General features: G+C 40.5%; 2 protein-coding genes across 5 annotated transcripts in view; one reads left to right on the forward strand and one right to left on the reverse strand.

The window, feature by feature from the left end:
- Positions 1-234: 234 nt before the first annotated feature.
- rev1 (REV1 DNA directed polymerase) lies at positions 235-21049 on the reverse strand. 4 transcript variants are annotated; one of them, XM_034694203.1, is made up of 23 exons: positions 15775-16122; positions 13908-13983; positions 13159-13291; positions 12827-12995; positions 10318-10830; positions 9379-10184; positions 9054-9152; positions 8818-8934; positions 8551-8677; positions 8340-8468; positions 8097-8251; positions 7889-8008; positions 7568-7788; positions 7297-7469; positions 6978-7204; positions 6700-6797; positions 5622-5909; positions 4081-4180; positions 3787-3995; positions 3506-3659; positions 2207-2309; positions 2022-2124; positions 235-365 (listed from the first exon to the last, which is right to left on the reverse strand). In XM_034694203.1, the coding sequence occupies exons 2-23, from the start codon at positions 13971-13973 to the stop codon at positions 345-347; spliced, it is 4131 nt and encodes a 1376-aa protein (XP_034550094.1). In that variant the 5' UTR covers positions 13974-13983; positions 15775-16122; the 3' UTR covers positions 235-344. The 4 variants fall into 4 exon arrangements, with proteins under 4 accessions (XP_034550094.1, XP_034550093.1, XP_034550092.1 ...); XM_034694202.1 differs by having other exon boundaries at positions 6700-6893; positions 15775-16116; XM_034694201.1 differs by lacking the exon at positions 15775-16122 and adding an exon at positions 20887-21049 and having other exon boundaries at positions 6700-7204.
- The window catches only part of arhgef7a (Rho guanine nucleotide exchange factor (GEF) 7a), a 78778-nt gene continuing 78217 nt past the window's right edge, over positions 20791-21351 (forward strand). Inside the window, exon 1 of the mRNA XM_034694207.1 lies at positions 20791-20966. Coding sequence (XP_034550098.1) covers positions 20892-20966 — 75 coding nt within the window. The 5' untranslated portion in view covers positions 20791-20891. The remainder of the gene's footprint in view (positions 20967-21351) is intronic.

Below are 21351 nucleotides of genomic sequence, written 5' to 3' on the forward strand. Positions count from 1 at the left end.
AACTAGCTGATGGCAGAGCCTGGATCTTAAGAAAACTACTATCATTTCCTTGTCTTTGAGGAGTTCAGTAGGAGGCAGTTTTTGTGACTCCAGTCACTGAAGGCTTTTGTCAGAAATATAATAATAGAGGGACATTAGCCATATTGGGATAACATGCAGAATTAACTATATATCTTGATAGGACAACCCTCTGCTTGGCAGGTTTCACTTTAAAACACGACAAGGACAAATTAATTAATACAGAGTTTACAGTTTATTACCAAGATTTAGAAAACTTACAAACAAGTTCACAGCTTCAGGTCTTCAGGCACAAGCCAGTTTAGAGAAGTCAAGACTGGCCAATTTCAACGTCTGGCCATTTCCTTCTGGACAGATATGACAGGTGAAGAGAAGCAAACGTTTTGAAAGTGAGCGGAGACTTGCACATTCGGAGTTACATTCATATCAACGGTTTGATTGATTTGGTTTGCATATAGGGAAACTGTAATAAATGTGTTTTTAACCCACACACTTCACATTATGTCATGGTGAGATCTCAAACCAGCCAGCCAACCGCATAAACTGAGTCCTTCTTATCACTGTTAGTAAAAAGTCACCTTTACAGATACAATAATGCAGCCACAATTGTCTCCAATGTATGAAGTAAACATGAGCATAGGACAGGTGTGAAAAATCAGGTAAACTGTTCCAACAGATCCAGCATTATTTCAAGATTCAACTTTGTGAAACTGGTTAGTAAAACACGCTTGAAAACCAACATTTACTCCAGATACAAAGGCTGTCTGAAATGTTACATCATCTTGAAGGGACATCTCGCTTGTTAGAGAAAATAAGAAATGCATAGGCTACTTATTGATTGCCTGTCAACATCCTCATGAGTCAGAGTGCTACTGAGAATCAACAGTTAACCTCACATGAAGTGCTTTGGCCAGCTTCTGATGTCCATGTTGGAACACTTACAAACAGTGAAAGAGTGAGAAGATTTACAATTTATAGACGATTACTAAGAATTTACTACATGTAAACAATACAAGAGGGAACCCCTCCACATACATCTTTTCCTTTAAAACTTTGAACGCGCATCTTTAAAAACATTATTTACACACTTTAGTAACAGAGTTTGGCACTTTTTTTTTTTTGCAAAGGGATAAAAATACACACAAGTGTCTGCAGCAGACAATCAGCTGTTTGCTTTTTGGTGACACAGTAAGTTGTCGATTCATCACAGGTCAGTCCAAGCAGCATGGAGCACCAAAGAAAACACTGATGATAGGGTGTTTATGTCTACAATTTCTGGGATTATCGACTGAAGTCTGAGGAGTGCTGCAAAACTGAGTGATTCTTACATCTTTGCATCTGAACATGATGATTGTGTTAAACACAGGAAATAGTTCAAACCTCACCAATTTACTGCATAACTGAATACAAATAAAGCTCAAAAATGTGCCTTTGTGGCACTAATCAAACGTTAGGAACACAGGGAAGGAGTCAACAGCTCAGCTGTGCAGAAAAAGTTCTAGAAGAAGGGGTTAGAAAATGTGAAATCTTAGAAGTTATCAAACACTGTCTGCAAAAATCTTCAAAGAAATATCACATAGCGTTTATGGGAAAGTGAGTCTAAGCAGATTTAGGGAAAGAACACCTACTGAAAAGGAGATAATCTAAAAAAAAATGCTACAATTATTACTCTTCTGGGTTTTTTGTGAGGACATTTCCTGCCTTTAGTCAATGAAACGCATCCCTTAAAAAAAGCTAATATAAAAAAAGTTGCTGCACTTATAAAAGTCAAATACTATCATGGCTCCTGTAACACTTTCTCATACTGTGGGTTTGTTGGAAGTCATCACTTAGTTTGACCGCTGAGCATGTTCTGGCAGTTTTTGCAAACCTCGAAAATAAGAATCATCATTTTGATGTCATGATTTCAAAAGGCAGAGGACCTTATAAAAGTTGGTAAAAAAAAACAGTACGATGGTAGCACACAGTGAGAGCAGAACACCCTTTCTTCTTTATGATGATACCTTCAGGGTGCTCCCGTAAGCCTGCTGCACAACCACCTGCACGTTGTCCAGTATGAAGTCAAAAGCCATGCTCCAAACAGACTCCACAGACTGCTGCATGATTCTGCAGGAAAAAAGAACAAAAGTCAACATAAAGGTAAAAAAGAAATAAAGGATATGAGGAGGGTGAAGTGTGCAGAGCTGACCTTTTCATATATTTTATGATCAGATCCAGCCTCTCCAGATCTTTATCTTCAATCAGATCAGTGCAGTATTTCACCACCTGCAGGATGTCTTCCTCCATGGGTTCTAGCAGAAAAAGAGAGAGGTGGTTTGAAATGCATGTTTGCTACTACTTCAATAACATCACAGGCAAATCAATAAAATCATTGATAAGAGATTCAACACTCCGAAGGCTGGTTTATACTTCTTCGTGGACCCTATGCAGCAGTGGTCCACGCGGACGTGAGAACTACATACTTGTGCGTCGATGTTCAGCCCGCCCAAACACTTGAGGGCTGTCTGGTCTGATAGTCGGGTCACCTGTTTCCTTTTTCACAGTGATTCTGAACGTATTATGTTAATTTACAGCTGATACATGTTGCTGTTTATCATGCAGCAACGTTTACAGAAAGAAGTAGAGAGGAGAGGTCAGAGGTGATGAAATAAACGGCTGATGTGCAGGGATCCCAGAAGTGCTGTAAATTCAGGAAATACAATGCTATCGAGGGGACCAATCACAGGGCTTGCGGTCTGCGTCAATTCGACGCAAATGGCCCTTTTCCACCAGCCCGTCTTAGCCCTACTCTAATCAACTTGACTGGACTCGACTCTACTTGGTTTGTGTTCCACGGGCGCGGTACTTCATGTCAGATAACAGTTTTTCGTACCTGCTCTGCTCTGGTTCCAAGTGAGGTGAGCCGATACTAAAAGGTGACAGTGACAGACTGCCGGCCACTGATTGGTCAGAGAATGTCGTCACTGAAGAGTCATTAGCTATCCTCTCTCGCTCGGCCTGCGACAAAAACAGACCGAGCAGCAAGTACACCATTGCTTCCATGTCCTCCATTGTTTGTGATTGTTGTGTTTGTGTCGCGTTCAAAATGACATGAACACAGTTTCGCGCAGCTATGTTATGACGACCCCGCCCACCGCGAGGCCGTACTCGGGCTAGGGGGAGAAGGTACCCAAACCAAGTAGAGTCGAGTCGAGTAGTGCCAGGTCGAGTAGGGCTGGAACTGTGTAGTGTAAAAGGGCCATTAGTAACATTTTGGAGGAGGTGCGTCAGCTACATGCATAGGCCTCTGCGGTGTAGGCTACACCATTGATTTGACGCAGAAGTATAAACCAGGCTTAAGAAGTTCTACGTGTAGATAAATATGTTTACATACCTATTTATTATCCTTCTTTTTTTTTTTACATACAGACACTAGTTCCACCACCATATTATACTAATTTGTTAACACAGCTATTATTGAAGCTATGAGTCGCTCTTCACAGTATACCTGTTATGGTGGCGACCCACTCCCGTAGAAGCGTTTTTATGTCGGTGAGGTCGCAGGCTCCGGCCAATGCAGGAGCTGGGCGGGGGATGAATTTAGAAAGAGACTCTGGGATGATGGCTTTAGAGGTTGAGGAGGAGGAGGGACAGGTTTCACTCTGTGAAGAGAAAAAAAATGCAGAATCTATTCAGCTCAAAGCAGCTATGAAATGTCAATTTGCTCATACTGCCTCTTTAAATAGAAAACAATCTATATTTAAAAGTGTGAACTGTCTGTTTGCTCACCTTTACCATGGTCACTGTCTCCCGTGATTTTAAAGGTAGTGGTAATGTCTTGACTGGGCTGTTGATCATGTGGCGCTTCTTCAGAGGAGACGGACCGTTTTTAAGCGGGCTCACTGCATTTTTTCTCTTGTAGCGTCGCTTCACACGACCGATACCAATCCCGACTCCTGACTGTTTGAGCTGCAACAGTGGATTCTTCTGCTCCACAGCTGAGAAGCAAAGAAGAAAATGAGGTAAGGACTATATGAATGCTGACATTAACAATTCCAGTCCTCCTGTCATCTGGGAACGTACAGATTTTTGCCTGTGGCTGGATGTTTGTAACACGGTTGTAGGCTGACTTCAGTTCCTCCTGGAGCTCTTTGGGAAGGGCAGCAAAAACATCTGGATCGACCTGCAGTCAGAAAGTCAAGAGAGTTCAAGTTCCTCTTTGTAAAACAGGAGAAAAGCTTTGATCTTTCCAGAATGTGTGTTTTAAAGATTGATATTCATACCACCATCAGTCCTCATTATAACAAAGCTGTGGTTCTAGTGTTTGAGTTACCAAATGTAGTGTTTGTTTTTTAAAACTTGGGCTTCTGATGGAATTTTACCCAGAGGAAAATCCTTAAAAAACTTTGGGGGGAAAAAGAAGAAGGCAATCACTCTTCCAGGACAATCAGACATGCAACAGATGCCTTGCACACAGAACAGACCAACAGGGCATAGTAACAGCATAGACAACCAGAATGACAATTATTAGGATGATAGAAATGGTGAGAGGTGAAACAGTACAACATTTTTTTGTTTGGTTTGGTTCTTGGGTCTCTGTTCAGTATATTTTCAGTAGAACGAGGGAAACAAATGCAACAAAAGTCGCTGCTTAGACGGCCTGCTGATGTGGTCATGCCAGACTCCAGCTGCTACAACTACTACTATCCGTCTCACCACTATCATCTCATCTCTCTCTTTCCAACCCCAACTCAGTCGAGGGGCAGATGGCTGACTAACATGAGTTTGGTTCTGCTCGAGGTTTCTGCCTGTTAAAAGGACGTTTTTTTTTAATGCCATTTTCTCATGCTCTGCTCATGGTGGATGAAGATGAGATAAGACTGAGTCCTGGATCTTCTCCTGTCTTGTTGTTGGGTCTTTTTTAATAATTTAAGATAAGAGTATGGTCTAGACCTGCTCTGTTTGTAAAGCCTTTTGAGATAAAGTCTGTTGTGATTTCAAGCTATATAAATAAAGATTGATTGTATATGTATTTTCCTTTATTAGGAAAAAAAAAAACAACATGTAAAAAAACAATACTGTAGGGTCTGAATTAACTCCCCAGCAGAGTGCCAGATACAGGCAGATTTTCCATTCGGCGAGTACATTTCAAAGGGCTGCTCGCCACATAACGGGTAATTATTTGTACCAAAGTAGTGAAATGATTAATCAATAACAATGATGAGCTTTTACCGCGTTTGGTGTCGCTGCTACTTCTCTTTCTTTCCTGCTCCTCTACTGTCTGCAAGTAAAAGCTTTGCAGATATGGACTGACACACACACACACACACAGAAACATATGCACACTAATGTACACACAGGAACGCAGGCCATGACGAGCCACTGTTTACTACACTGGAATTCAGCGACTCTGCTTAAACTGAGATTTTGTGATCAGGACCAGATGACCGGACTATGTTTAATGGTTATTTGTTGATGAAGTCTCTGTTCTGAAACCAATGTGTAATAATTGTGTATTAAGAATATGATATAAGAGGCTTATCAGCAACTTCCAGATAAAGCTTAAAAGGGTACATTAAAATGCATGAGGATGGTTTTATCATTATCTCAATCTCCTGTATTACCTGTGAAAAACTTGGTAGTTCCAGAACAATTCCCGGACTGTCAGGCTGGTTTGGAATCTGCAGGACCAGCGTGCCGACAGGAGGAGAGTACAATGCAGAAACAGACACTAGAGGATGAGGAGGGGAGGCTGGACGGGACTTCAGGGAGGGAGGTTGTGGAGGAGGAGCAGCAAAGGTATGTGGACTGGGAGGCTGACGGTTACTTGGCCTCCCGTCTCGATTAGTCCAACACTGCTCCACCTGTTCTCTCAGCTCTGCGGGGAGAGCCTCCAACACGGAACGATCCACCTGAGATATCAAAGAATAAAACAAGGTGAGAAAAACGTCTGACTGTCAACCCGTGTGTTTTTAAAATGTATTTGTTTAATGTGATGTCATTTCTAAGATTATCTTTTACCGTTTTGGATACCTAAAAACTCTACATTAAAAAACTCCAATAAATCAGAGTGTTTGATTTAAGTATTGAAATTGTGTCATTAAAAAATAATAAAATGTGACTTATTTTCATTCGACTTTACTAAATAAACACAAACAAAAAGGTCAAAAAATGTATAGTAATCAGGAATCTAACATTCATTATCATTCCAAATTTATCCAAACTTTATACATTTTAATAATTATTTTTATATTCTTATTTCATATGCTTATGCTTATTTCATGAGCAGATTCCAACGACATTTTAAAAAATATATTTGATCACAAAAAAGTTCTACATCATCGTTTTTGCTCATTGTGATGCCATTTCTTTAAGATTCTTCAAATATTTAATATTCCTAAAAATCTATACAACCTAAAAATGATGTATGTTTTACCTAGTTACACTCTAATTGTTGTGTTTTTTATCAAGAACTATTTAAAACCAGATTATTCAACTATCCCCTGTTGTCAGAATGCTCCCCTGGGACACGTATCATGCAGAAGATTTAGATCTTAACCTTCAGTTGAGTCAAGAATTATGTCTCTAGCTCTTATAGCTTTTATTCTATGATTGCTTTAAAAAGGGTTGTGTAAAAACAAAAACAAAAACCATCAATGAGAGCTTTGTTTGAATATATTGCAGAAGTGCTTAAATCCTCACCTGTGAAGGGGACGGGACTTCGATACTGAAGTTGAGGCGAGTTCGAGTATGCTTCGGAGTTTGTCTGCACACCTGCTGATCTCCGCTTGTCCCTGGTACTGGCTCAGCAGGAATCAGAGGAAATGGAGAGGAGTTGGTTGATGGTGCTCTGGATGAGGAAATCTTTTCCTGATGTCTGTTGTTTTCTGCAGCATCTGTAACAACAGACATCAGGAAAACTGATTTTAAAGACAGCAACAAAGAGATAAACACAACAAAAGTAAGGACAGGACACAAACCTCTGCTGCTGGATCTCACACTTGTTCCCTGACCGAGCAGCATGTCTTTGATGGAGCGAGTCCTGGTGCTGGTGGAGTCCTGCGTGACAGAGTTTCCATCAAGAAGCTGAACCATGATGCCGATTCCTCGCAGGTCTTCAACCGGCAGCTTCATGCCATGAAACAACTTGATGACTGCAGTGGCGATCAGCTCACCGCTGTCAGTGGAATGAGCCAGCATCACAGTCCTGACAGAGAGAAAGAAGAGAGGAAGATGAGTAAGGAAAGAGGGTGTTATCAGTCACTTGTAAAAAACAGGAAAAAACTGTCTTTGTCTTACTTGGCGAGGTTGTCACAAATGCCATGACCGCCATATTTAGCCGGCTCCAGTGGAGCTCCTACTTTGCGAACCATGATTTTGAGAGTGACTCTGCGACCCCTTAACCCGGCTTCTTGTAAACGCTTTTGCACCTCCATGGACAAGTTAGTGAGGAAACACTCAGCCTCGTCAACCTGGGCACAGAATGAGGAGGACAAGAGGGTTAAGAGAGAGAGGGGGTGAGGAGAGGAAAGAAGAGAGAATGCAGAGGAAGACAGAAATGTGATGCAACCTTTGTAAAGCGAATGTTGTAGTTCATCTCAGCTGACACAGACTTCCTCTCCTTCTCGTAGCGGACCGGCCGGTCGTCCAGCCCCCTGCAGAAACGAAACAGGGTTTGTCCAGTCCGGGGTCCGAACTTCTTCTGCAGCTGAGACAGAGACACCTGCTGGAGGTCCCCGCATGACCTTACACCCATAGCAGAGAGCTTTCTGCCCATAACAGGCCCAACACCTACAAAATACATCATGATTGATCAGAAATGTATCACAAAAGAAACATTTAGACCTTTTCAGGGTTTTTTTTTCAGACCAGCAGGTGGTGCTGTCTCTACCTGGTAAGCTGGTCACTGGCAGATCTCTGATAAAATCATCCACTTCCTCACTCTTTAAGAAGTGCTGTCCTTCAGGTTTAGCCTTGCGAGTCGCCAGCCGAGCAAGCAGGATGTTGGATCCTGAACAGATGAGCAGTAAGTAGGTTGTAGTTTGCAAAATACGTACAGTCTTAATCTGTTACACAGCATGAGACCAACATTAACTCACCCATGCCCACTGAGGCACTACATCCTGTTTTCTCCTTGATGTCGGCCCGGATTGCTTTGGCTAGGTCTTCTGCAGCAATGCCGAGCTCAGCTAGCAGCGCAGAAGCGTCTACCAACAGTTCATCACAGCTCAGAGCCTCGATGTCATGAGTGTAACTGCACAAGAAAAGAAAAGGAAGGTGAGCTTTAATTAATTTTGCATGTGGTTTTAATGTGATTCGTTACGTTTAAAGTTTTTTCTTACCCTGCAAGAGTTTCATACATGGTGATAGCCACCTCTTTGTAGGCCTCAAAATCATACGGGACAGACACCAGTGAGGGACACAGCTGCTTAGCCTTGCCGAAAAACATCCCATTTCGCACGCCCGCCTGCCTGTGAGAGACGACATCTTTATAGACATCAAAATCAGATTTTTGAGCTTTTCATTGTGACCAAATGAGGCAGATTTTTTTACCTAGCTTCATAACTGCAGGATGCAATCTCTGCCATCGAGAGAGTAGCAACATCCTGGTCCACTCCGTTAGCATGCGAGTCTGGACTCTCCTGCGAGGGAGTTCTGTACAGATCTCCATCTGCACTCTCTAAAAGACAGAACAAGGATGCACTCAGTCCAGAATGTCAGATAAAGAGTAAGAACAGGATTACACGGGTAATTACACAGGCCTGTGGATATCAAGATGAGCTGGCTCAGTGACAAACACTTGAAGTATGATAACCTCACCAGGTTGAGGCTGAGCTTTTTTCCTCTGGTAGTACTGCTGCTCCAGCAGAGGGTCAGCCCCGGCTCTCTGGGGCACTCGGACCTGTCCACGGTTACTGGTCACAGCAACAGGCTTCCCTGTGGAAAGAAAGAAAAAAATCCTCAACCAGGAGCTCTGTCGGTTTGAAGACTATTCTCTGGACAGTTCGACTTTTCACTTGCAGAGAATAAGTTAAACAGATAAAAAGAAGCCTCACCTTTGAGCTCAGGTCGATGTCGGATCCCCACAGACACAAAGAAACAGTCCATGTCCACATGAAAAATACAAGACTTGACACTTGTGGATGCTGACGTACCTGACCACAAAATAAATACAGAGCAGATTATTGGAGGAAAGTTCCCCTGAAATCACAAACAGACCTAGACGCAGCACTAAACGATGACATGTGCATCCTCTGAAACGCAGTTTGATCTGAGGGAGTTACACAGGACCAGAGTGATGAAAACAAACACCCCTAAAATCTAGATCATGTCAGCCTTGATTTTTAGAGAAAACAGCAATAAAGAACCTTCTTCTCCTACCTTGACTGTCTACCAGGCGCTGTCCCAAAGATTTCCTCAGTCGCTCTTTCCCTGGAAAGGAGGCGCCCCCTGCTGTTTTCCGTTTGCTGTGCAGCTCGTTGACATACTCGGAGAAGCCCGACCTCCATGTGGAGATCTGGTGAAAACGTGAGTGAGAGTAGAACTCGGAGAGCAAGCCGCTCGTCTGTGCCTGCAGCTGCGTTGAAGACTTAGATGATGATGATGAAGATGACTTGTCAGAGGGAGGATCTGGTTTGGCTGTCATGTTATTCAGTGAGGCGGGGTCGGATGAAAAGGCATTATGGTGACTTCCATTTAGTCGAGGTGGAGAGTGTTGAAAAGATGCGGATGATCTGAGTGTCTTTTCAGAGTTGGAATCGAATTGAGACGATGGCGGGTGCTGTTTCGGGTGTAGGTGGGTGTTGACTGCTTCCTGATCCCTTGGAGGTGAAGGTTTAGTTCTTTGCTCCTCGTCTCCCGGTGACAGGGATAACTCCAAAAGATCGAGAGAATGGTCGGATTGCTTTGGAGGACTGTGGGGGAACTCATAGGGGTCAGGTTTGGTCTGAAATTGTCTTGGAGGAGTCTTGGCTCTGTATTCAGGCAGCTCCATGTCAACAGAGGTTGGATCTGTAACAGGGGACAGGTCCTCTGGCTTTAAGGCACCATTATGAAGGTGAGTGTGTCCATTGGTAAGAGGTGGTTCTTTCACCACCTGCTGCAGACGATCTTCTCTGCCACACTCTTGCATTTCATTCACTTTTGAATGGCTCATTAAGTCCAGTGAGGTTTGCAGTGATCCGTTTCTGGAGGGTGAAGAGACAAAGAAGAGATATCATGTTTAATCCAAATAACCTTTATCATGATGTTTCCATATTGCTCTCATGAAGTATGAAAATAACAACTGGATTGCTCTCTTTCTACACTTCAAATACTCACATTTTCAGCTCCCCTTGTTTGCAGCTGCTCAGAGCACTGTTGCATGAAGAGTTAATCTGAGGTTGTGGTTGGCCAGCTCTCTGGTGCTGGAGAATAGGATGAGGTGTTTGAAGAGAAGTCTGAGGGGGTCTCTGTGGGTGTATGGAGGGAGCAGTGTAGGTGTATAAAGAGCTTTTGTGCCTGGGATCTGCACTGAGGTGACTGGGTGCTAAGTGACTAGATTTGGGGTTAAAGGAGCGAGCTGCAGAGCTCTGCAGGATGGACTGAGGTTGGATGTTGCCTTGGTGAAGTCGACTGTTGCCAGGGTCAGGGAGGGAGTTGTTTTGGCAGCTGGATGATTGCTCATTGTTGAGAGCGGAGTGCTGAACGCTGCGCTGTGGTGGGTGAAGCTTTTGATGGCTGGGTCCGGGGATCTCAGAGTTCTGGCGCGGGGTCATGCCAGGGAAGAGTGGACCTTTCTGTTTGGCGTACAGCTGGTACTGCAGGTAGGGCAGGAGACGCCCAGCCTTGATACTGTTGAAACAAAGAACAGCATAAACACTATTAATTACAGATAATGTAGTATGGTATGAGATAAACTACACTAATCTGGGGCAGCATTGGTTTAGTAGTTTGTGAAGGGGCCACATAAGGTGCAAGAGTTCCGGGGTCTTTTAGCCCCCAGGACTACTTTCCCCGGAACTAAAAGGTTTCTGTGCCCCCATTGTTGTCTGTGTTTCGACCAAGGGCTGAAGTCCCGGGTAGATTGTGCAAATCAGGCCAGTGGCGTATGGAGAAAAAAAATTATATTAAATAATATTTTGAAATCTTAATAAAAAAATAAACTAGTGTGCATTCCCAGGAACTCCCTCTGTGTTTCAACAACTGTGTAAACTCCACAAACACTGTTATGTTCAGCCGACAGTCCCAGGACCTTTGAAAAGTACTACCCCCCAAACAGGGGCTTTTCAGGGTGGAGATTATCTACCCCTGAACTAAATTTAGACTCTGGTTCCTCCGGTCGAAACGCATTTAGTTCAGGGGTAAAGTCCCTAGTTCCAGGGTAAAGTTCCTGCGGTCAAAAACGCCTATGATTAAAAAAGAGGTGTCAAATATAATAATACTAATGGGAAACAAGGGCATTGTTTGATTTTTGTTTAATGCTGTGAAATGTAAAGGTTCCACTGTCAATGAGAGGTAGCTGTATATGTGGCTTTTAGTGTTATTATATGGAGTATGAGTGAAGGGATATAAGGAGGATGTGAGGTAGAGGAAGGGGAGGAACAGAGGACTCCGTGAAAAAAGTTAATCGTGTAGCGCCAGGCCGGACTGCAGCTACTGTGTGCACAGACGCAGTAATTTGGAAGTAAATGTATGTAATATATCAGAAGTCGTTAAATGAAACTGTGCAGAATAAATGTGTTAAAAGCGGATTAACGCAGACCTCCAGCTGGATACCTCACGAGTGCAACAGGACACACAAGGTGATTTCTCTCCTGCCATGGATCTGGTGAGTTTTTCCCCTTTTTGTTTTTTCCTGTTAAACCAGTATGCTATCGATCTGTTTTCTTTTGGTGGACACTTTTGTGTTTGCTTGAGGAACTGAAGTGTTTTGTTTTAAAGGATTGGTGGAGGACGGTGGCATCAGTGGGTTTTTAGATCATCACTGAAGACAGCAAAAAAAGCTTAAAAGACTGTTAAAAGTGAACTGTCATTAATTTGATTTCATATTTGGTTAGGTTGGGACTCTAAGTTTTTTTTGGTTAATCACCTTCACAACAAGTGTTTCACCAAACTCAAGTATTTACTTTAGAAAAATGACATTTACCTACAGTATGTGCTTTAATACATTTACTGCCTATGACAAAATACACCTTATCTTAACCACATTTTTGCATTCATATATTTATGCAGAATATTGATTTATTAGGGGGTAAATTGATTTTGATTTATAATTTGATGCAGTATGTGCTTTCACTTTCATGTACTATTTGTATTTATTTATTTACGTATGTATTTATTATTGGCTGATTTGAATGAATGCACTTGAATTTGAATGTGTTTCTAAGTTTATTTCAAATCTATAAAGTTTTAATTCAAATGTTTATGTTTGACGTCATTACATTTTAATTCGCTGAGCAAAGCTGAGAGCTTTTAAGTATCTTGCATGTTTCATGCAGTTTCCACTATTAAGTAGCCCTAAACAGCAGAAAGGAAAAGGGTCAAAAGTAGCATTAAAAATATTAAAACTGTTTATGTTTCGGTTTCCTATATTTAACAGTCTAGTGGTATTTACAAAAGAACCCCTTGAGCGTTTAACTCCAACAAGGTACCAAGTCGAGTGTTACAAGTTTAAGTGCACGCCCCATACACAGAGGCTGTAGTCCTTGCCACAGCTGCTGGGCTGCATGTCATCCCCCACTCTCTGCTCCCCACATTCCCTGTCTGTCTTCAGCTGCCCTATCCAATCAAGGCAAAATTGCCAGACAAAACAACAACAACAAAAAGCAACAACAACTGCCAAACTGACCTGTCAGTGATCCACTCTGGTCTGATGATCTTCTCCCCCTTCAGCTCCTGGATTTTGCTGTTTGGCAGGTTATTGGCGATGATGTGGGTGATCTTGGAGCGAGAGTAGTAGACGTGGAACTGGCCACCATGCAGCATCATCAGTCTGCGCAGCTCATCTGCACTCGGGTCTGATCATGACAAGTCAACAAAAAAAAGAACACAAGTTTAATCAGAAACCCTCTTTTAGTTTCATTCATGTTCTTAATCATCCTGCTTTAACACCCTCAAGCTGCCAAGACTGATAGATGCTGCTGCTAAATGTTAGATTCATGCAACACAGCATCATATTACCTGTGTAACCGTTGACGTAGATAGCCACTCCACTGAAGATGTTGGTGCATGAGCCGTCCTTCTGCTTTTCTCTGGGGGCATCGAGTCTAAACTGCTCCTCCAGTTTAGAAACTTTAGCAGCCATGTAGCCGCCCTGCGAGAAAGGAGAGAGGAGAGCAGTGACAGTCCAGGGTAGAAAAATCATTCACAATTATTTCTGGTGTGCAAATGACCACATGGAGGATTTTATACACACACGCACAGATTTCAAACACACACTAATCAAGTTATGCTAATATTGTTGTTTAAATAATAAACTCCAAGAATTCATGGTTGCGTACTATACATTGATTTGTGGTTTATGCAGACCACTTTTAGAAGCTGGAAGGATTGTTGGGGATTTAGCAAAGAAAGAAAAGTGAGCATTTGAGCTCAAGTAAAATAAATATATTATACTTGGACTGTGCAGCCATTCTGCACAGATATGACTTTACAAAGACACGTAGAAGGCTGATCTGCAGCCCCAGTGCTGCAAACTGTATGAACATGCTAATATCTGGCATGCAACTTTCTAATGTGCATGGACAAAATTAAAACAGAGCTGTTTCGAGGCTACAGCATTCCATGTCTTACTGTTCACTTGTGGTGAGCAGTGAGCTGTTACACAAAAGGAACGGCTCCTCAAGATCCGGTTTCCTTCAAAGAGCCATAAATCCCATCTCTAACTCCTGCTATACATTGTTGTTTATGATGACATGATCAATACTTACCCTTTCAGCCCAACCATTGTCCCCACTGGCATTGGCTTTCTTCTTCATCCACCCATCTCGACTCATACTGAGCTGCCTGAACACACAGGAAAATAAATGTATCAATACTGAGTCCTATTGGGTCAAAGCTGAACCAGAATCCATACGGTTTTGTGATAAGATTATGCTGCTACAGAAGAGGATTAGGGCCACTGAAAAAAAAAAGGAAAATAAGGTTAAACATTTTTTTTAATTATTATTCTAAGCAAAAAGTCAGAATTCTGAGATTAAAATCCGAACTGAGAAAAAGTCAGAATTTTGAGAAAAAACGTCAGAATTCTTACTTTAATCTAAGAATTATGACCTTTTTCTCAGATGAATGATATATATTTTAATTGACCTTAATTTTTAATTCATTTTTCAGTGGCCCATATCCTCTTCCATAGGTTGCTTTACTCACAGAGAAAAAAATACTCACCAAGTAAGCACACTAGCTAACACACAAGTGTATCAAAAATGTGCACTGACTTTTGTATGAAGTGAATGTTGCTGCAAGTTTTCAAAGCTTCCTCGTGCAGACTAGCAATGACACTTCTATCACCCAATATTTCTAGCTGCTGTCCCAGCTAGCAGGGAATGTTCTCACCACACACATTGGCTAACATTTCCTTTAAGTTCTGATTATGTTTCAAGACAAGGTTTTGAGTGTATATTCAAAGAACATCTTAAGGATCTAATCAATTTAAAAATGCTCCTTTTTTGTTAACTATTAATGAAAGAAGAAAAATGTGTCTTTAACATTCAGATGGTGTTTTGATAATATTCCTTAAGTAACAGACACGGTTCTGGGTGTAATATTCAAAGAACATCTTATGGATGTTTATCGATTTAAATAATGTTCCTTTTTTGTTAACTACCAATGAAAGAAGAACATTTTGTCTTTAACGTTCAGATGATGTTTTGATAATATTCTTTAGGTAACAGATTATTGAATGTTTTCTATAAAATGTTCCCATAATGTTACTTAATAACAATGAAGCAACATTCTCAAAGCAACATGTAAAGAATGTTTTCATGATATTTTTGACGTTTCAAATCACAAAGTGTTTTATTTAAGAATATTCTGATGATATTTAATTAGAACAAAGACAGAATGTTTTATCTTAACATTCAAAAGATGTTTTAATAACATGATTTGGGTCAGAGATTACTGAATGTTTTTAGAGTACGTTATCTGAGAACAAATTATGAACATAAAGAAAACTTCCCCCTGAGAATGTTTCAAGAACATTAGGGCACTGTTGTCACTTAACATTTTATGAATGTTTCTAGAGAATGTTACTGTAGAACGTTCTGTGAACACAAAATAACTTCCTGCTGAAAACATTACAGTAACATTCTCTGTAACATTACCAGAATGTTTTTAGAGCACCATATGTGTTGCTGTGTTGTCATTTCATGTCATTTCAGCTGTAGTGTTGTTATGTTGGTTTCCGCCCAGGGCAGGAGCCTCGTGTCCAGGGGCATGCCCGGGCAGGACCTCCTCAGCCACTGACAGGTAGGGGACACAACAGAGCCCCATGTGGCACTCTAACAATCTTCATGCAGGCAGCTAATATTAGCATAGCAAGTCCAATCGATGAATGACTGGTTAATCATGCATGTCGCTGCGCCATGACACGACAGTAACATCATGTCAGTTGAAGCAAGCTGAAATACCATTTTAAGTGTGTTGCTTGCACTCGGTAACACTGCTTGGAAAAAATAGCTGCTGAACAATGGGTGAGCTAAACGACAAGGCAACTTCAGCACTGTGTTAATAGAAGCTGTAAACAAGTAAAGCCCCGAGTGGAGTGAATGCACGTCAAAGAAGTCACTTGCTTTTTACCTTTTCTCCTGTCAGACTGTTTGTAGCCTCACACTTCTCTCTGCAGATCCTGCCCAACACTAACGTTGTGTGCGCTCTGATTACGAGGAGGGACAAAAAAACCCTGAGCGAAATCAAAAAATCCTCCAAACAGTCAGCTCGACCCTCCAGCCTTGACTTTGTTCTGCAAAGAAAGTCCTTTAGCTGAACTGAGGTCCTCTTATTTTGTCATGTTGCCACGCCATGTCTCCTGAACGTTTTCGTTTACCCTCCCAGTCCCTTTGCTCTCCATTTCTGCCGCCTGGTCGCTTTGCTTTCCCTTTCCTCACAGAGGGTCCAAAGTGACCGAGAAGGAACACAGTACTTCCGGTGAGGATTTTCAAAATAAAACATTCGATGACAAGTGTCGCCAAAAATCTGTGGGAAAAGAAAGATTTGTGGAAAAAGTCACACTTCGTATTACTTACTACAGATATCTAAAAGCTTTTCTATCAGTGGTGGAGTCTAACTTTTTTCACTGAAGTGGCAAACTGGGGCACCACAGATCAGGGAAGTCTGTGTGCACACACACATATGTAGGCATAGTTTACCTCTCTATATCTACTAATCACATTGGCTTTGACTCGTAACATCATAGTTTTTTAAATTTCATTGTAGTGTATCTTTTTACTTTAAAAGGTAGCATTTCTGAGAGGAAACATTCAATCTTCTTGGTTTTTGATTTTTTGATTTGAAAGTTTTTATTTCGAACATGTAAAAAAAATAAATACAAATAAACAAAAAGACATACCTCCCCCCAAAAAAGCGATGCAAAAAAAACATTCTTTAACATGTCCGAAAATGAGTGGGAAGAAGTAATGCTTATTAAATCCCACCCCTTCTCCCTAATTAATTAGTAATAAATAATCAAGTAAGCTTCCCTTTTATATACAAACATATCCCATATTCATCTCTTATACATACATACATACATACATACATACATACATACATACATACATACATACATACATACATACATACATAGCCTACATATATAGCATACATACATACATACATACATACATAGCTTACATACATACATACATACATACATACATACATACATACATACATACATACATACATACATACATATGTATGCTTTTCTTTGCTTTTTTTGCACTGTTTTCCTTTTGCTTTCCTATTGTATAATTGTATTTTACTGTAAAGCGCTTGGAGAACCTTTTAAAGCGCTTTTATAAATAAAATGTATTATTATTATTATTGTTATTACATAAGATAAGATAAGATAGTCCTTTACTCGTCCCACAATGGGGAAATTCAAGTGTCATAGTAGCAAGTAGACAGTGCAAAAAATATATAAAGCAAACAAGAGCCTATAAAGTAACAATTATTAAAAGTTATTAGCAATTAAAATTAAAATTAAAGAGGTAAAAAATAATATATATACATACATACAAGACACATGAATTCATGACTTTAAAAAATATGTCTTTGGCCTATTTCCAAAGTAACAGGGTAAAGGCCTTATATGACTTGGCAAGCCAAAACACTAAACAAATAAAATATTTATTGAATGTATTTAAAACTATATAATGTTGTCTTTCTTTTTGACTTGATCTTGCTCAGTTTAATCATTCCAGTCATATTTTGAGGCATGTTCTGTATTTTATTTCCTCTATGAAATGTATGTAACTTCCGGTTTTTGTAACCTCTCCTCGTTAGCTTGACCAAGCTTATCCCCGGCTTCTTGTTTTTAGCTTCAAGTTGTGCTGTAGTGCTGCCGCTATGCGGTCACCTGAGTACATGTCACCTCAGATGACTGTATGAAAGCTCCTGAAAGCTCTGTATAGTTTTACCCTCTCTGCTCCGTTCATATGGATTTATTCATTGGGCTTGATAGACAAAAGAAAGACGTGTAGTTTGAAGCGGTTGGATGTAGAGGTGGTCTGTTGGTTATGACTGTTGGTGGTCCTCTCTGACAGTTTGTGTCCCTTTAAATGTTGTATCTTATTAAATCAGGAGGGCTGGTTGTCTATACAGCTCCCACCTCCTGCTGCCCTGTAGTAGACAGTCGATAAAGAGCATTCAGTCTGGATCATAGGTCTGGATGTTTTTCTTTTTTTTTGTCTATACTGTCTGGATCCTGTCTCAGTCTGTCTGTGGGACCGGATGTCCTCAGACGGCCCGGCACACGGGCACTAACGGCCGTGACGCAGAGGCACGTGCAGGTTGAACGAGCCAGGCGCGTAACGGCAGACAGAGACCCAGAGACCATCAGACCTGGTCCGCTTCCAGGAGACAATAACAACCATAGATAGACCATCAGACCATGGTCAGGAGACAATAACAACCCCGTACAGTCCAAAATTGCACGGCTTAATTCCATTGTCACGCTTTAAGAATGGACTGAAAAAATAGAGAATTAAGGTCACACAGACACCGAGCCTGGACCAGACAAGACTGTCAAAGGGTTTAACCTTGTAGGAAAGTGTCTCCGTTATAGCTGTGTAGTAGTAGTGGGTGTATCGAATCTGTGGTATCGATATATCAATTCTCACACACTACTCATTTGAGTATCGATTACTCTAATAAAATATTGATACTAATTAATAAATTCAAAATAAAAGCGCATGTGTCACTTCTGATTCTTTTAGGGTAACTTACTCCAAAGTTTTGTACCGAAGAGGCTGTTTTAATCTTTCCACTCAGATAATTTAAATACAGGATGTTAATTATGCATCATAAAGGCACGAGAGGGGAAGTATTCCGGAGAATTTTGATTGGTCAAGTTTAAGACATCTCAATAAAGTAGGTCAAAGAAAGTAAAATAAGATTGCAGTTGACGCATAATTCAAACTCAAACTAGATATGTGTGCTAAGTACATTAATATATATTCATTTTTATTTTCTCTTCGTGATTCTTTAATCAATACTTTGAATATACTTTTATTTTCTTATTTGTATTACTATTAGCCAGCTGGGATGGGCTCCGGCCCCCGTGACCCCTACCGGGATAAGCGGTCAAGATAATGGATGGATGGTATTACTATTATTACTCTTAATCTAATTATCATTGTTATATTCATTGCTTTATTCAGCTATTTACCTGTTTACTTATGAGAAGTAATATACATAAATACAATTATTGTATTTAATATTACTATCTTTTATATTCATTTTATTTTATTAGTGTGGGTATATATACATATTTATTATTTCAATTTACGTATGTATATATTATTATTATCTATTTATCTTTTTTGTGTATATATATATATATATATATATTAATATGTTAAAAACATGTAAAGATGTTTGAAATAATGGACCTGTATTGTAAAGTTTGCGTTTGCCAATAAAAAACAAATCTTGGGAGAGAAAAAAAAGAAAGTAAAATGTGTAGGTTATAGTCTGGTGCTGGATTTGTTAGCGACAGACCCAATTTCACGGAGCGAAAAAAAAAAAGGAATGCTATTGACCCGAGGCTCGTCGTGTCCCGAGGAGCCCCCTTATTGGTTGTTCGCTGTTGCTATGGTACCAGACATCAGATGCTGAAGTTTCATACAGCGGCTTCTGTGTTGATGCAGCAGGAAGTAGTGTCAACGATAAAGCGTCAGAGAGAGATGAATGTAAAGAAGAGAGGGGAGAGATTTCTGCAGAACTGGGCTGAATAATGAGTCTGACTCACACACACTGTCTCTCACGCCTGTCTCTGCGGAGCGCTTGTGTGCGTCAACCATTGCAAGAAAGAGAAAGCGAGCAACAACTTATAGAGGATGGGCATATTTTCTAAGCAAATTTGCAGCAACGTGAATGTATGATTTAAAAAACATAATTCAAAGCAGATTAATGATTCTTGCATAGCAAAAACTAAAGACATCCTAAAAGGTTAAAAACAGGCTCGTTCGTTAGGATGGATTAAATGATTGTCTCCACCTAGATTAAGAAGCGTGTGTAAGAAATACTGACAGACGCCAGAGGACATGGGATCACTCTGAAGTCAATGCTTCACACTGTTAAAATAATTGATAATGATTTGCTGCCATCTAGTGGATGAATTTGGGGACATGCAAGAAAGGAGGTTGTTGCCCCTGTGTGAACCCAGTGTAAGACATTCTTGACCCAACATGACTTTCATTTTGTAAATAGCTATTGTCCCATTTAGGGAAAAATAGATAGAAATGCAGACAATGCATTTGGCAAAGTTACCTCGACATTGATAAGATGTGATAACTAATCTCAAAATGCATTTTTTTGTTACATTTTGTAAAATGGTCCAAGTTGAGTTAGGTTAAGACAATAAACTTACTTACTGGGCTATGTTACAGAAAGTATTATCTTAACAAAGTAGGCTCCAATTACTAATTACTATTTGTGTTTCCATGTCAGAGAGTAGACATACTGAAGATCCAGGCAGGAATGCGTCAATACTTATGGTTTACTCTGTTTTCCTGTGATAAGGAGTCTATTTCAGTTGTTGTCTTTAAGTCACATGATCATATCTCATATCCCCAAAAGCAAACAAACACAGAAATGGTTTGTTGGAGTGGGCGATGGCAACATGGTCTATCCAGTGACCAGACATTGCTGTATTTTCTATATAGCCAGAAAATGATCACAAGAAATCAGGTTAGTCATCTCGAGAACATAGGATGCAATTTTAGAGAGCCCACTATGTTATTCTGAAGAAATGGTCTACACCTCAATACAACAACCAAATTTAACTCACTATCATGGGTAAACCACCATTATCTTAAGATAACAAGATGAATAGTGTGAATATTCTGAAGAAAGAACATAAAATCGATTTTTAAAATCCGAAAATCGCTTAGTTTTTTATAACAGCTGAGGTTCAACTTCCAACTGTACCTGCGCAAATTGTAGTCCAACTGCGCACGCGTGCGTCCGGACGCCGGTTGTGTCTGACTCTACAGCTGCAGCAGTCATTTTTGACGGAAGTTATAAACAACAAACGTTATTGTTATGAAAAATATCAGTTTGATACAAAGTGATACTAAAATGTTGTAATTCGATGCTATCATTTGTGTAAAAAGACAAAGTTCTGCTGAGACATCTCAGATCTCAGCCACGCACGCGTTCACTTCCTGTGAGAACGTGCTAACATACCTTGAATGTTTGTAAAGACCCACAGTAGGATTTCTTGTCCTTCAAAACCCCTTCAAAGAATCAGCTGTTCATTTTTCCTGGTGAGTACGTTTTGTCTAAAGCCTGTTCTCGTTGCCAAAATCAGCTTCATAAATTGTAACAGCGTAGGTTAATCATGGCTACACCTTGGTAATCTAGCTGACAGTTGCATTAGCCTCCAACTTTGCGTCTGTTAAAGCTGCTGTTGGTAGGAATGGTGTAAAAAACTGCACTTTTTTTCTGCTGGGTTTGGAGAAAAGGTCATAATACCCATCGGTACTCATCTGTAAGTGAAGTAATTTGAATTTAGGAAAAAATCTCTGTGTTTTCCAATGCCTTTATATCAAGCAATGTTATTATCCCCCTTGTTCCTGTTATCACGGACCAATCAGAGCTACTCCCCAACCCTCTGTCCTGATTGGTCAAGTGGAGGCCTCACTACTTCCT

Source organism: Notolabrus celidotus, chromosome 10 (assembly GCF_009762535.1).
Source record: "Notolabrus celidotus isolate fNotCel1 chromosome 10, fNotCel1.pri, whole genome shotgun sequence".
NCBI lineage: Eukaryota > Metazoa > Chordata > Actinopteri > Labriformes > Labridae > Notolabrus > Notolabrus celidotus.

Bases quoted from the DNA above. Each gene is read 5' to 3' on its own strand.
- rev1 (XM_034694201.1), bottom strand. From the start codon at position 13,973: ATGAGTCGAGATGGGTGGATGAAGAAGAAAGCCAATGCCAGTGGGGAC. The intron at 4,181-5,621 runs GTAATACAGGAG...TTCTGACTGCAG, and splicing joins AACTACCAAGTTTTTCACAG to GTCGATCCAGATGTTTTTGC. The intron at 366-2,021 runs GTATCATCATAA...ATATCTGTCCAG, and splicing joins CTTACGGGAGCACCCTGAAG to AAGGAAATGGCCAGACGTTG.